At 58.3% G+C, this 14,500-nt stretch overlaps 1 protein-coding gene across 2 annotated transcripts; it reads right to left on the reverse strand.

Annotated features, from left to right (window-relative positions):
- Positions 1 to 1,590: 1,590 nt before the first annotated feature.
- Positions 1,591 to 14,275, reverse strand: TMEM59L (transmembrane protein 59 like). Of its 2 annotated transcripts, XM_030820387.1 has the most exons (9): positions 14,198 to 14,275; positions 8,635 to 8,916; positions 7,748 to 7,892; positions 7,569 to 7,660; positions 5,620 to 5,772; positions 4,631 to 4,733; positions 3,784 to 3,901; positions 3,564 to 3,681; positions 1,591 to 2,216 (listed from the first exon to the last, which is right to left on the reverse strand). In XM_030820387.1, exons 2-9 carry the CDS (start codon positions 8,806 to 8,808, stop codon positions 2,088 to 2,090), a joined length of 1,032 nt encoding a protein of 343 aa, XP_030676247.1. In that variant the 5' UTR covers positions 8,809 to 8,916; positions 14,198 to 14,275; the 3' UTR covers positions 1,591 to 2,087. The 2 variants fall into 2 exon arrangements, with proteins under 2 accessions (XP_030676247.1, XP_030676248.1); XM_030820388.1 differs by lacking the exon at positions 14,198 to 14,275 and having other exon boundaries at positions 8,635 to 8,923.
- Between the last annotated feature and the right edge of the window lie 225 nt (positions 14,276 to 14,500).

The following is a 14,500-nucleotide window of genomic DNA, read 5'->3' on the forward strand; positions in this document are numbered from 1 at the left end:
GTGGTGCGATCTCCACTCACTGCAAGCTCTGCCTCCCAGGTTCACCACATTCTCCTGCCTCAGCCTCCTGAGTAGCTGGGACTGCAGGCGCCCGCCACCATGCCCAGCTAATTTTTTTGTATTTTTAGTAGAGACGGGGTTTCACCGTGTTACCCAGGATGGTCTCGATCTCCTGACCTCGTGATCCGCCCGCCTCGGCCTCCCAAAGTGCTGGGATTACAGGCATGAGCCACCATGCCTGGCCGAGCCTGTCTCATTTTTCAAAAAATAAATAAATAAAGCTGGCTGGGTGCAGAGGCTCATGCCTGTAATCCTAGCACTTTGGGAGGCTGAGGCGGGCAGATTATTTAAGGTCAGGAATTCAAGACCAGCCTGGCCAACATGGTGAAACCGCGTCTCTACTGAAAATACAAAAAGTAGCCGGGCGTGGTGGCACGCGCCTACAATCCCACCTACTTGGAGGCCGAGGCAGGAGAATCACTGGAACTTGGGAGGCGGAGGTTGCAGTGAGCTGAGACGGCACCACTGCATTCCAGCCTGGACGACAGAGTGAGACTGTGTCTCAAAAAAAAAAAAAAAAAGAAAAGTAGACCGGAAGCCAGGTGGCTACAAAATCAAGTAAGTCCTCTTCAAGATGCAACTTGTGGCGGGCGCGGTGGCTCACGCTTGTAATCCCAGCACTTTGGAAGGCCGAGGCGGGTGGATCACGAGGTCAGGAGATCGAGACCACAGTGAAACCCCATCTCTACTAAAAATATTTTTAAAAAAATTAGCCGGGCGTGGTGGCGGGCGCCTGTAGTCCCAGCTACTCGGAGAGGCTGAGGCAGGAGAATGGCTTGAACCGGGAGGCGGAGCTTGCAGTGAGCTGAGATCGCACCACTGCACTCCAGCACTCCAGCCTGGGTGACAGAGCAGGACTCTGTCTCAAAAAAAAAAAAAAAAAGATGCAACTTGTCCCTTCATAGGAGAGACATCGGGCACAGGAAGGGACGCTGAACTGTCCCAGTCAGATGGGTGGCACAAGCCACTTTTTTGTTTTTTTTGAGACAGAGTCATGCTCTGTCACCCAGGCTGGAGTTCAGTGGTGCAATCATATCTCACTGCAGCCTCCGCCTCCCCGCCTCAAGCAATCCTCCCACCTCAGCCTCCCAAGTAGCTGAGACCACAGGCTCAAGCCACCACACCCAGTTAATTAAATATATATATGTGTGTGTGTCTGTGTGTGTGTGTGTGTGTGTGTGTGTATTTTGTAGAGATGGGGCCTTGCTATGTTGCCCCAGGCCAGTCTGGAACTTCTGGGCTCCAATGAATCTCCTGCCTCGGTCTCCTAAAGTGCTGGGATTACAGGCATGAGCTGCTGCGCCTGGCCACGAGTAAGTTTTCCAGGGACATCTGTAGCTGGGAGGATGACCTGGGTTAGAGCAGAGGAAGTGTCCTTCTGAGAGGCAGCTACTTTCAGTCCCTGGTGCCACCTGGGTTTCCAGGGCTTTCCCATGTCAGAAAGGTCCTGCTCGGCAGGGGTCATAGCCATGTGTGGGCCACACCCCAAGGGCAGACAGATAACTGAACAGAAGCAGGCTCAGCCTGAAACTCTTTTATATACATGGTTTATTCCTTCCCAGCCCCAGACAAGCCCCAGGCACGCTCTGTAGGGGCATGGAGATGCCCACACCCCATCTCTCAGAAGCTGGGTCTCTGGAGACTGGGATGGGGAGAAGGGGGAAGCCCTAGCAAGACGCAGCTCCCCCTTGGCCTCAGCGCCGCCCCCCCCAGAGAGGGGACAGAGAAGGAAAAAAGAAGGCGACACAGGACTCGGATTCAAATACTCAGAAAGCCACACAATAGAAGACAAAAAGTAGCAAGCCCCCGAGAAAGCGGGGAAAAGGAGGAACCAGCGCCCCATCCCGCCCTCCTCCCAGCTGGGGCACTGCATCCCCAGTGGGGCAAGGGGTGGGACTGGGAGGAGAGGAAGGATTTGGGGGTGGAGGGGCTCAAGGCTGGACCCACCCTGCCCTTGGACTCCTGGGCTCAGGGCAAGTGAGGCCGGAGGGGCCCCTGCAGTTGGCAATGATGGGGCCAGCGGAGGCCTACAGCTTGGTCAGGTCCAGCTTCAGCTTGTAGGGTGGTGGGCTGTCCTCACAGGTGTGCGATGGCGGAGGGTACAGGGGCCAATCAGGCTCGATCATGAAGCCCTTGTGCTGCTCCAGGGTCAGAGGCTGCAGGAAGAGAGGGGAGGAGGAAAGTGGAGGGAGGGAGAGAGGCTGAGCCCCCAACCCTGACTGTCTCCTTCCCACCTCTGATTGTTTTATTTTTTTTCTTTTTTTGAGAGAGTCTCTCTCTGTGGCCCAGGCTGGAGTGCAGTGGCGCCATCTCAGCTCACGGCAACCTCTGCCTCCCAGGTTCAAGCAATTCTCCTTTCTCAGCCTCCCAAGTAGCTGGGACTACAGGTGCACGCCACCACGCCCAGCTAATTTTTGTATTATTAGTAGATATGGGGTTCCACTATGTTGGCTAGGCTGGTCTCGAACTCCTGAAATGATCTGCCCACCTCAGCCTCCCAAAGTTCTGGGATTACACGCATGAGCCACCGTGCCCAGCCACGTCTAGCTAATTTTTAAATGATTCGTAATGACAAGGTTTCACTATGTTTCCCAGGCTCTGGGCACCACAGAGGTGTCACCAACACACCTGGGCACGATAGAGGTGAGGCCAACACCACAGAAGTGTGGCCACCTCTGACTTCATGTCACCCCAACTAAGAGTGGATGTTCTTCCCACCAATTCAAAGGGCAGTGAAGAAACTGGCCCAAGTCATGCAGCAAGTGTGAGGTCCTGGCTGGGTGAGGTGGCTCACGCCTGTAATCCCGGCGCTCTGGGAGGGCAAGGCAGGTGGATTGCTTGAGCCCAGGAGTTCGAGACCAGCCTGGGCAACATAGTCCCCATCTCTACAAAAAATACAAAAATTAGCGGGGCATGGTGGCACGTGCCTGTGGTCCCAGCTACTCAGGAGGCTGAGGCAGGAGGATTGCTTGAGCCAGGGAGGCCTAGGCTGCAGTGAGCTGTGATCGCGCCACTGCACTCCATCTGGGGTGAAAGAGTGAGATCCTGTCTCAAAAATATATATATAGGCCGGGCGCAGTGGCTCACGCCTGTAATCCCAGCACTTTGGGAGGCCGAGGCGGATGGATCACCTGAGGTCAGGAGTCCAAGACCAGCCTGGCCAACATGGTGAAACCCCATCTCTACTGGGCGTGGTGGCCTGCCCCCGTAGTCCCAGCTACTCCGGAGGCTGAGGCAGGAGAATGGCTTGAACCCAGGAGGCGGAGGTTGCAGTGAGCCGAGATGGTGCCATTGCACTCCAGCCCGGGCGACAGAGCAAGACTCCGTCTCAAAAAAAAAAAAAATAATATATATATATATATATATATATATATGAAAAAAGAAAAAAAAAGTTTGAGGTCCTGGCCTCCGTGGGAGCAGGTGGCCAAATCCAGGACCAGCAAACAGCTCTCTCTACCTTCATCCCCTCCCTCGGCCCAGCGCCATTCACAGATCCCACCCACCTGGAACTTGAGGTGCTGGCCAGGCGCGGTCACCAGGGTGGAGCAGCTCAGCCACAGCATCACCAGCACGGAGAGGAAGAGGCAGCAGGCCAGGATCCAGCGAGGCAGACCCGAGCGCCTGCCCCGCCCGGCAGGCACCACTCAGCTGCCCAGGCCGGGACCAGGGAGACCCACACCTCCAGTCCCACCCCCCTCCCACCCCCAAGGTCCTGCCACCCACCGGGACATGCAACTGAGGAAGTCATTGTCCTGTGGCTCTTCAGACTCCACCTTGGCCTTGCTGCTTGTCTTGACTCGGATCTTGGCCTTCCTCACCTTGTCCAGGGGGCCTACAGGGTCTGAGAGATCAGCTACCACTCAGCGACCACCAAGTCTTTGCTAAGAGGCCACAATAACCATGACCAGGAGGGAGGAGGTCAGGACCTGGGGCATGGAGTCCTGGAATGGAGATCAGAGCCCTGGGAGATGGACCACAGAATGCTGAGAGAGGGACCATGGAACTCTGGGAGAGGGATCCTAGGAGATGAACCATGCAACCCTGGTGAACTGCAGAATCCTAGGAGATGAACCATGGAACCCTGAGAGATGGACCAAAGAACCCTGGGAGATGGACCCTAGGAGATGACCCTAGGAGATGAACCCATGGAACTCTGAGAGATGGACCATGGAACCCAGGGAGATGGGCCACAGAACCCTGGGAAGTGAACCATGGATCCCTGGGAGGTGGACCATGGAACCCTGGGAGGCGGACCACGGAACCCTGGGAGGTGGCCACGGAACCCAGGGAGATGGACCACGGAACCCTGGGAGGCGGACCACGGATCCCTGGTAGATGGACCATGGAACCCGGGGAGATGGACCACGGAACCCTGAGAGGTGGACCACGGAACCCTGGGAGGTGGACCATGGAACCCTGGGAAATGGACCGTGGAGCCCTGGGGGATAAGCCGTGGAACCCAGGACTTGAGAGATGGAGATCCCAATCCTAGAGGGTCTGTTTGCCAGGCCGACTCCTTGTGGCAGTGGGGCCACCCATGGAATGAACACTGGTCTAGGTTGCACCTTACCCACGTGCACCTCCAGGGCTTCAGGGTGGGAGCCTCGCCAGGTCACCTCCACGCGCTGCAGACGGCCCCCCTGGAAGCCAAGGCTCTCCACTACGGGCTGAGTCTGGGCCAGGAACAAGACAGCACAGAAAGGCTTGTGAGAACAGCACCCCTGGGCCCAGGCAGGCCCTCTGTGACTGCCATGTCCTGCACCCAGCTGATACCCAGTTCCCCTGGGTATCAGGGGTGGGCTTGATGTCAGGGATGTTGTTTTCTGCTTTCATGGGCTCCTCCATTTGTCTTAACCCCATCCTTTAGCTCCAGAAGTAGGGACATGATCCAGACCAAGCCAGTGAATTGCCTGAGAGATGGTCATATGATCCAGCCAGGGCCAATCAGAGTAAATCCCAGCTCGGTTAAAACCCCAGGGCGGGCCGGGGCAGTGGCTCCCGCCTGTAATCCCAGCACTTTGGGAGGCCGAGGCGGGTGAATCACCTGAGGTCAGGAGTTCAAGACCAGCCTGGCCAACATGGCGAAACCCCGTCTCTACTAAAAATACAAAAATTAGGCGGGTGTGGTGGTGGCCACCTGTAATCCCAGCTACTCAGGAGGCTGAGGCAGGAGAATCACTTGAACCTGGGAGGCAGAGGTTGCAGTGAGCTAAGATTGCGCTATTGCACTCCAGCTCAGGTAACAAGAATGAGACTCCATCTCAAAAAAACAAAACAACAACAACAAAAACAAAAACAAAAAAAACCCAGAGGGTTTGTAACCTAGAGCCTCTGGCATCCACCTTACTGCCAAGAAGAAATAAATGCCTGGGAATGAAGCCACCACAGAAGAAAGCAGAGTCAAGGCATGGAGTGAGACACTGAGCCCCTGGATCCAGCTGTGCCTGAAGCTCACCCACTGTGGACTTTGCATCTCATGCGCTAAGAGCCAATGCATCCCATCTTCTTACCCTGCCCACCCATCTGCCACTCTGGCGTGGCCCCTGTCAGAGGTCTCACCTGAAACACTACCACCTTCCCATTGTCAGTCTGCAAGTAGTATGTCCAGGTGGAGGAGACAAATCCCTGGGCTGAGTTGACGAGGTCATTGCAGAGGGTGGAAAACAAGTCCAACAGGGAGAGGGCCCCACTTGGAGCCTCCAGGACCTTTCTCTGGTGAAAAAAGGTCCAAGACACAAAGATGGCACCAAAATAGGGCATTAACCAATGAATGGGAGGGGGCAGGGTGCAGTGGCTCACGCCTGTAATCCCAACACTTTGGAAGGCTGAGGCAGGCAGATCACTTGAGGCCAGAAGTTCGAGACCAGTCTGGACAACATCGTGAAACCCTGTCTCTACTAAAAATACAAAAATTAGCCAGGCATGATAGCGCACGCCTGGAATCTCAGCTACTCCAGAGGCTGAGGCAGGAGATTTGCTTGAACCCAGGAGGCAGAGGTTGCAGTGAGCCAAGATCACACCACTGAACTCTAGCCTGGGTGAAAGAGTGAGACTCCATCTCAAATAAATAAATGAATAAATAAACTAATAGTAGGGGAGCTAGGAGAATTCACTGGGATTGGATGTGGCTAAGTGATTTGGGCCAATAGGGCTTCTTATAGTGAACACAGATCTCAGAGTGGCAGTTGGCTTCCTGTGTACCCTTAGGGAAGTGGATTGTGCTCTCTGAGCCCTAAAATGGGTATCATTCTCTTCCCTCATGGAGTAGCCATGAAATTTCAACTAGAGGATGCCTGCCAAGTGCCTGGCACAGCACAGGCACTTAATGCGTAGTAGTCCCTATTACTAAAAATATCATCATCCTCATTATTCTTATTTTGACAGCGTCAAGACGGAGCTCTGATGGCCGGGCATGGTGGCTCACGCCTGTAATCCCAGCACTTTGGGAGGCCGACATGGGAAGATCACTTGAGGTCAGGAGTTCAAGATCAGCCTGGCCAACATGATGAAATCCTGTCTCTCCTAAAAATACAAAAATTAGCCAATTGTAGTGGTGGGTGCCTGTAATCTCAGCTACAAAGGAGGCTGAGGCAGGAGAACCACTTGAACCCAGGAGGCGGAGGCTGCAGTGAGCCAAGATTGCACCACTGCACTCCAGGCTGGGCAACAGAGCAAGACTTCATCTCAAAATAAATAAATAAATAAATAAATAAGAGGGAGCTCTGAATTGGAAGGGCTGACAGTGCAGTGAGCTTTTCTGAATAGCAGTGAAAGCTGGGAAGGGGTGGAGGAAAATGGGGGAAGTGGGGAAAGGGCTTTCTGGGGAGTCCCAGCCCCTAGGTCTCTGGCTATGCTACATGACTTTCTGTGCCTCAGTTTCTCCTGATGCAGCATTGCTTGGACTACAATAGATGAGCCATTATTATTTCTCCCATAAGGCAGTGTGTGCGTGCTTGCGAGGCAAGCCTGCTCTACCCTGAGCCGAAGTTCTGAGCCCCTCTAGGTGACAGTGACCACCAGCTCATCACAGGGGAAGGGCTTAGACCAGCACCTGGCAGCTCTGGGGGCGCCTAAGATGAGTGAGATGAGGAGTGGCCACAGCTCTGGTGGCTTCAAATCTCACCCCTTGCACAGCCCTGTGTATGACCTGGGAGGTTGCCCCCTGGGCACTAAATGGGGGTGACATTGTCCCTTGTGCCTCCAAGTGACACAAAAACATTTGGGACAGGTTGAAGTCAGGCCCGAACCATGACAGATGTTTGATAAATGATGGCTGTTTTCTGCCACTTATTCCTCAAAACGTAGTGGGGCATGGGGGGCATTGTTGCATGTTACAGAGATGACAACTAAGGCTGGAGATATGACGGGGCTGGACGGAGGTTGCCCTGCAGGCCTGGTATAGAACGCAGAGTCTGGCCGAGCCTCGGCACGCAAATGAAGATTTCCCGTGGGGTGAAGCGGGTGGGGGTATTGGGAAAAGGGACCCCAGGCCGCAGTGGAAGGCCCACCTTCTGCTCCGGCTCAGGCTCCGCGGGCTGGCTCCAGCAGCCGTGGCTACAGGCCTGCTGCTCTGCCTCCTTCACATAGGCTTCCACGCAGGCTGTGGGAGGTGGGAGGGGGTGACTGGGGACCGCCCTTCCCAGGCCACCTCTCCCCGCCCTGGCCCACCCTGCCGGCGGGCCCTCACCTGCTTCACACTCAGTTTGGGTGGCGTTGGGCTTGGAGCTCCTGGCCACAAATCGGCAGATGGAGAAGAGGCGGCAGCCACGCTCGCAAGCGCTGATCAGAACGGCTCTGTCATAGGGAGACTCGGAGGCGCCCTCCGGCCCCGCCTGGGGGAGGGGAGGACAGGGAGCTCAGGCCATGGGGAGGGGCAGGAGGAGGGTGGGGGGACTGGAGCATTCAGGAGAGGCAGGGAAAGGCTTTCCCGATCCCCACCAAATCTAGCCAGATGGAGATGAAGTTGGGAGAGGCTACAAATATTAGTGGGGGCTCTTAGCGCTGAGGAGGGAGATGGGGAGGGAGCTCGAGAAGAGAAATGGACAGTGAAGGTGGAGGGAAATGAGCCTTCCCCCCACTAGGCTCTAGGGAGGAGGGGAGAGATGGAGAAGGATTCTCAGACCTGGAGAAGGAGGGGGAGGCTCGGAGGAGGGGGTTTTGGTCACACTCAGATCAGGCTTGAATCCTGGGGAGTGGTGGTATGAGTAGGGGCTGGTAGCTCTGAGTGGGGAGGGAACACGATGTGGAGGAGGAGGAATGAGGTGGGGGGACCATCAGGCCTGAGGGAGCTGGGGGTTGGGTGCTAGAGGGTCCTTACGCAGCAGAGTGCCGAGGGAGCCTGGGAGGTGGTATCAGCCCCTTATTGCAAGGACCTGCATCCCCAAGCACTCCCCCATCAGAGGGAACCCCAGCCTGTTCCCTACTGGAGAGATCTCCCCATTCCCGACCCCCACCTCCCCAGGGACACCCCCACCAAAGTCTCCTGCTGTCATCCAAGAGAAGCCCATCCCAACGCCTCCCCCTTCGGAGAGATCCCGCGTCCCCCGCTGGCACCTGGCACCGCACGCGCCTCACCTGCGAGGGCCGCGGGCCGAGGTCGCGGTCGCGGCACCGCAGCTGGCAGTTCTGCGTGTCCCCGAGCTGGGGGGCGAAGGGATCGCGGGCGGACGGCGCGGAGGCGGCGGGCGGCGATGCCAACAGCAGCAGCAGCAGCAGCAGCGGCGGTGGCATCAGCGCCACCACAGCCATGGCCGGGTGGAACGCAGGGGGCGCGGGGGACTCCGGCTCAGGCCGGGCACGGAGGATGCAGCGGCTGCGGCGGGGACCGGGGCGCTGACGTCACCCGAGCGAGGCAGCCTGGGAAAGGGGGGTGGGAGATGCGGAGAGCGGGCGGGGGAGCTGCGCTGCCGCACCCGCGGGGTGCGGGTCGGGCGGGGCAGGTGCATCGCGGCCCCCACCGTCTATCCCATCGCGGGGGTCCCAGGACACCTCCCTGGTGCCCACGGGCGGGGGATCTCTGCTGGCGCTTGGGGCCAAAAGGAAATATATAGGGGGATGGGATGGAGGGGGCTATTCGCCAGGGGTGTCGAGGGGAGCGGAGAGCCTGGCGGAGGAGGCGACGTGTGAGCCGACCACGCGGGAAAGAGGAGAAAGGGGTGTCCAGGCTACAAGGGTCAGCGAGGATCCTGAGGCGAAGAGCTTGTTGCAGGAGGAGGGAGGGCGATGGGGCTGGAGTCCAACCAGGGAACCGAGAGGGAGGAAGGTGAGAGCCGCAGGACCCGGCAGCTGAGGCCTGGCATATTCTCCTTTGACTAGAAAGGAGACAATTTGTGCGCAGTTTGCCTCCTCTGGGAAGCCCTCTGAGCCCCTCCCTTGCTCCTTCAGCCTCGCCTCCCTCTGGCCCAGCCCTGATCCACTGACCTGGGGGATCTGGCCCTGTCTCTCCAAGGCTGGAGACCCCTGGGCTGGGGCTTAGTGGGTGTGGACACAGAGGTAGGCTCAGGAGCAAGGGGAGGGGGTGATGCTAAAATGTCTAATTCGCATGGGAAAACGGAGCAAATAGCGACACTTCTGACTTCCATAACCATCACACCCCAGGGCGATGGACTGTAGCCCCAGGAGCCGAATCTCGGTTAGGGGGTCCCCCCAGCTTCCTCTCCGCCAGGCACGGGAGTGGGGACGCCCCTCTAAACCCTGATCCTCTGCAAAGATGCCCCCGCTTTCGCTGGCATGGCTGGCGCAGGTGCCTGCAGCGCCGCGCAGCAGCCCGCAGGTCCCCCACCTACGCTCCGCCCCCGCAGACGGGGCGGCAGCCTCGCAGGGTCGGCGGGTCAGAGGGCGGCTCAGGTTCCGGCCCGGGAGGAGGGTGTCCCAGGTGGGGGCCTGGCGCACCCCCTCCTCCGGCCTGCGGCCGCGCTTTCATCTCAGCGGCCCCCAGCCGGCCCCCACGTGGCTTAATCAGGCGCGGCTGTGCCTGGCGGACCCCGAACATCTGGATCCCGGTGCGGCCCCTCCCCCGCCCCGCCCCTCCCCTCCCCTCACATGCTGCCGCTGCGACCCGGCGGCTAGGGCCTCCAGCCCGCAGTTTGCGCCAGAATCCAGCAGGAGAATTCCGCTTCTAACCCACCCGCGCGCCAGGCCCGCACCTTGGGAAACAGCCCTGTGCGTTATGACCAATACTGTCCCCCATTTCACAGGTGGGAAACTTAGGCTCCGGGACGCTTTGGCAAAGTCAGGATTCAAGCCCACACATGTTAATTCCAGAGGCCCGCGCGCGCCTAACCCCTCCACAATTACTGTCCTTCATTCATTCCAGCAAAACACTTTTTCTTGCAACAACCGTATAAGATAAGGTACCCGTAGCGTTGCCCTTTTATATGGGTGAGGAAACTGACGCTCAGACTGCAAAGTGGTTCTGTCCAGGTGACAGGGAGAGAAGCAAAGAAAAGCTGGCAGAGCCCTGTCAATGATGGGAGGGGACCTTCAGGCATTGCTTAAAGCGCATCAGGGAGGAGGGACACACCGCGCCCTTTTGCAGAAGGAGAAACTGAGGCTAGAGGAGTGGGTCTATCACCCAGGTCGCCTGAGGGGAGAAGGGAAAGAGGTTGATTGCCGCCCACCCAGCCCCCTTTCCGCTGCACTAGGCCGCTGGGGGGTGAGCGGAAAGAGGACTTGACCCCGGCCCCCAAGGTGAGCCCCCGCGCCCCTCCTGCTGTTCCCGGGGGAGCCGGTCCAGGTGAGGGGCGGGAGGGCCGGCGGGCGGCCAGGGTCGGGTTTCAGGAAATCCGCCGACATTCCTTCGGGGCTTAAGAGGGAAAGTTGACTCGGCGCCGCCTCGCCCCCCCCCCACTTCCTACCCCCCGGGGCGGCCTGGCCGGGGGCGGCAGGCGGGGGCCGCTGAGGCCGGCCTGGGCGTGAATCAGCGGCAGGCCAGGCGTCCGGGAAGCCACAGCAGCCGAGGTCAAGGCGGGCAGCGGACAAGCACCCTTTGTCCCTTGCCGCCCTCACCACGACCCTGCTGACCCCCACCTCCAAGCAGGGTACAGGCTAGGGAGGAGGCAGAGCACCATGGCGCCGGCGGTGGTTGCTGAGAGTTGGGGGAGGAAGGAGGGATGTGGCTGCCCCCCTAAAGCAGCTGGTGCCTCCTGGGACCCAGACTTCAGAGGCTTCTCAGGGTACAGATGGGCAGGGAAACTGGCCTCCCTGGGGCAGGCCTGCAACTTCCCAGGCAGGTCCCCTAGGCAGGTCTGCAACTCCCCAGGTCCCGCCTCCAGTGCCTGAAGTCCAGAGTGCATTAAACTGAGGATCCGGCATCGCTTCTCTCCAGGCTCAGCCTCCAGGGCAGAAATTATAAAGCCTAGGTACACACAGGCCCCACTTTCTTGTGCCACAGACCCTGAACAAGGTGTCCAGACCCTCACTGCCCCTTAATTCCTGAAAGCACCTGCCTGGAACACCAGGTAGCTAATCCCATACTGGGGGGCCCTGAGCACGGGGCTTTCAGAATGGGAGAGGCAGCTCTCAGCCTTCCTCACTCCCAGTGGTTGCGGGTCCCCACAGGACCCTGAAGGTGCCATTTCCACTGCCCCCTCCCTGGTGCACCCTCAGTGCCCTGGAATCACGAGGGAGCTGGGGATGGAGGGCCCCCCCAACCTAATACCTCTCATCTAGAGGTGACCTTGGAGTGGAGGGTGCAGGACTAAGGAGGGGTCCCTCCCCCAGCCCAAGGGGAGGCCCTCCCTCCTTCTGCCCCTTATACATTCCCAGCCAACTTCAAGGACTTGGGTCAATATTTGCCAGAAGTTCCGTTGACGCTAGCTCCCTTTTGTCCTCAAGGAGATGATGGAACTGGGGAGGAAGGGGTTAAACTTCTGGGAGCCCTAAGGGCCGGGAAGGATGCACTCTGGGGTCAACTCCCTTTCCCTGAAGTCAAAGGTGTGGGGCAAAGGTCACCCAAGGGCAAAGGTCACTCTCCAGGGTGGGGCTGGGCAGGATTGGAAAATGGTCCTTCCCTTTCTGTTGGTAACAACAAGAAAGGGATGTCTATTGGCTAGGGTCACACAGCAAGGCAGAGAATGTGAGCCAGGCTAGGACCCCAGGCAGCATGACTTGCTGGGACTGAGTTTTCTTGCTACTTGGAGGGAGCAAGAGTTCTCCATCCTTTACTTTTACAAATATTTAGTGAGTGCTTCGCTTTCAGCCCTCACTGGGCCCACCACTGGGGTCCAAAGGGGCTGAGGCTGCCCACAGTCTAAAGAAAATCAGTTGCACAAGAAATGAAATGGTTGGAAGAGTTGTGTTTCAAAAACAATAAAACAAAGTGAAGGAGAGCGATAGTGCTGGGGCAAGGGTGGAGGGCCTCTCTGAGGAGGTGCCACTGGACCTGTGACCCGATGGAAGAGAAAGGGCTAACTGGGGAAGATGTGGGGAACAGCATTCCAGCAGAGGGAACAGCCAATACGCAGAGGCCCTTCGATAGTAACAAGCCTGGTATGTTTGGGGAAACGGGGCTCCAGTGGCTGGGGCGGAATTAGGGAGAGCAGAGGGAAGAAGAGGAGGGGAGAGGATGGCGAGAGGGTGGCAGGGCAAAGATCTGCTTTTTCTTCTTTTAAAAGCTCCCTCTGCCTGGTGTGCCGAGAAAGGCAGAAGGGTTATCAGGGAGGCCCTGGAGGAGGCCGGGAAGCATCCCTGAGGGAGACCGTGGGGCCTGGATCTGAATGGGGTGGGGAGAAGGGATCAGCGTCTCAGAATGGAGATGTGTTTTGGAATCAGAGCCAACAGGATTTGCTGATGAATTGGACATAAGGGATGAGCGAAGGAGAGAGTTGTCACGTGCGCTTCCAGGTCTCTGGCCTGAGCACCTGGATGGATGGGGGAGCCCTTTCCCCAAACCAAAATGACTGGAAGAGAAGCAGAAATGGAGGAGGGAAAAAAATCAAGGTTTTGCTCCAGAAGCCTGAAGTCCTCCCAGGAGGGGGTGAGGCGTCTCTACCCACATAGAGAGCATCTGCAAACAGGAGCCATGGGGGAGTAGTGGTGAGTATCCTAAAAACTCAATTCCAGCCAAGAACTGCCACCTCCACTTAACCCTCTGGGTCCCCTGGCAGGTGGGACTATGGCTCCATGTTTCAGAGGGGACAAGCAGACCTGGGGGTCACCTCTGCTCCAGATATCCTCCAGTGCTGTGCTAAGGGCTTGGATTGTAGAGACTTCTGCTGCCCTGAGTCTTCCCACAGAAGCTCCTAGGCTGGGTGGCGCCCACTGTGCAGAGAAAGAAACTGAGGCACAAAAGGCCTGGTTTCCCGAAATAAATGGCAGCGTCTCTCTCTTTGTCTGTCTTCTCCATCCAGAGTTCAGATGGAGCAGGGGCGCCCTGGGCCCCTATAGGCTCCCATCCCCCAATCTTGTTTTTTGATAGTCTGGAGTCTGAACTGGAGATTTAAGTAGGAGAGGGTGGGGCTTCAGTCTTGGGCAGACAAATGGGGGCTCCTGAGCCCCCCCTCAGACACTTTTACCCCCTTGGCTGGTTGGGGACCGGGAGAGAGAATCCAGGCCTCTAAGGGACTCCTGGAAAAGGGGACTTGGAGCCGTTCCCTTCCCTGGGCGCTGCAGCTGGGGGCGGGGCTGCGACCCAAAGTGGGTAATTGCACCCCCCAACTCTCATTTCAGGCACCCCCATCCGCAGCAGCCTTGGAGGCCAGGAACCCTTTATTCCTGGGCGCCCGCATCGGGTGGGGACCGGGAGGAGGGAGATGAGACGCCCGGACCGGGAGGGGTCCCGAAACTCCAGCAATGGCCAAAAATAATAACACGGAGAAGGCTCTTTGCGCAAAAGAAGGAAGACAAACTATGCGTCGCTCCGGGCAGCCGGCGTTACCTGGAGTCGGCGGGCGGTGGCCGCCGGAGCGATTACTCACCGCGTGGCGCACCCCACCCGCGGGCCGCTGAGTGGATTTTTCCGTCGCGGGGTGTGAATAGGGGAGAGCTTCTTACCTCTCTCCTCCTGGGAATCCCTCTTACTGCGGTGCGGGACCTAGTTCCCGCGCAGGCCTGGGTCTCCGTTCCCACAGGGGACTACATCTCCCCGTCTGCCCACGCAGGAGCTCCCTCCCGAGGCCCCCGGGGCGCCCAGAGCAACCTCAAACCCATCCCGCGCGCGAAAGGGACAGCGCAGCCAGGGCGAAGGCGAGGGACTCCGTGCCTTCCTGCTTTTTCTCCTTTCTTCCAGCAAAGCCTGGGGCCGAGGCTACTCGCGGAGAATCGAAAAGAGGCTGGATGAGGTGGGAGGGCTGGGACCCGCGCGCCGAGGGCGTGGAGCTGGGGGTGACTTTTAGGCCCCCGGGGAGGCTGAGGGGCTGGAGATAGGGGTAGGCGGGACTCACGGACCGCTCGGTCGGGGGGGCGGGGCCAGAGCTGGGGTGGGGGCCGAGACAGAAGATTG

Source organism: Nomascus leucogenys, chromosome 10 (assembly GCF_006542625.1).
Source record: "Nomascus leucogenys isolate Asia chromosome 10, Asia_NLE_v1, whole genome shotgun sequence".
In the NCBI taxonomy this organism is placed as follows: domain Eukaryota; kingdom Metazoa; phylum Chordata; class Mammalia; order Primates; family Hylobatidae; genus Nomascus; species Nomascus leucogenys.

Coding starts and splice junctions, on each gene's coding strand:
- TMEM59L (XM_030820387.1), bottom strand. CDS start 8,808: ATGGCTGTGGTGGCGCTGATGCCACCGCCGCTGCTGCTGCTGCTGCTG. Junction 7,661..7,747: donor CCAAACTGAGTGTGAAGCAG/GTGAGGGCCCGC, acceptor CACCTCCCACAG/CCTGCGTGGAAGCCTATGTG. Junction 5,773..7,568: donor AGCCTGAGCCGGAGCAGAAG/GTGGGCCTTCCA, acceptor TTTTTTCACCAG/AGAAAGGTCCTGGAGGCTCC.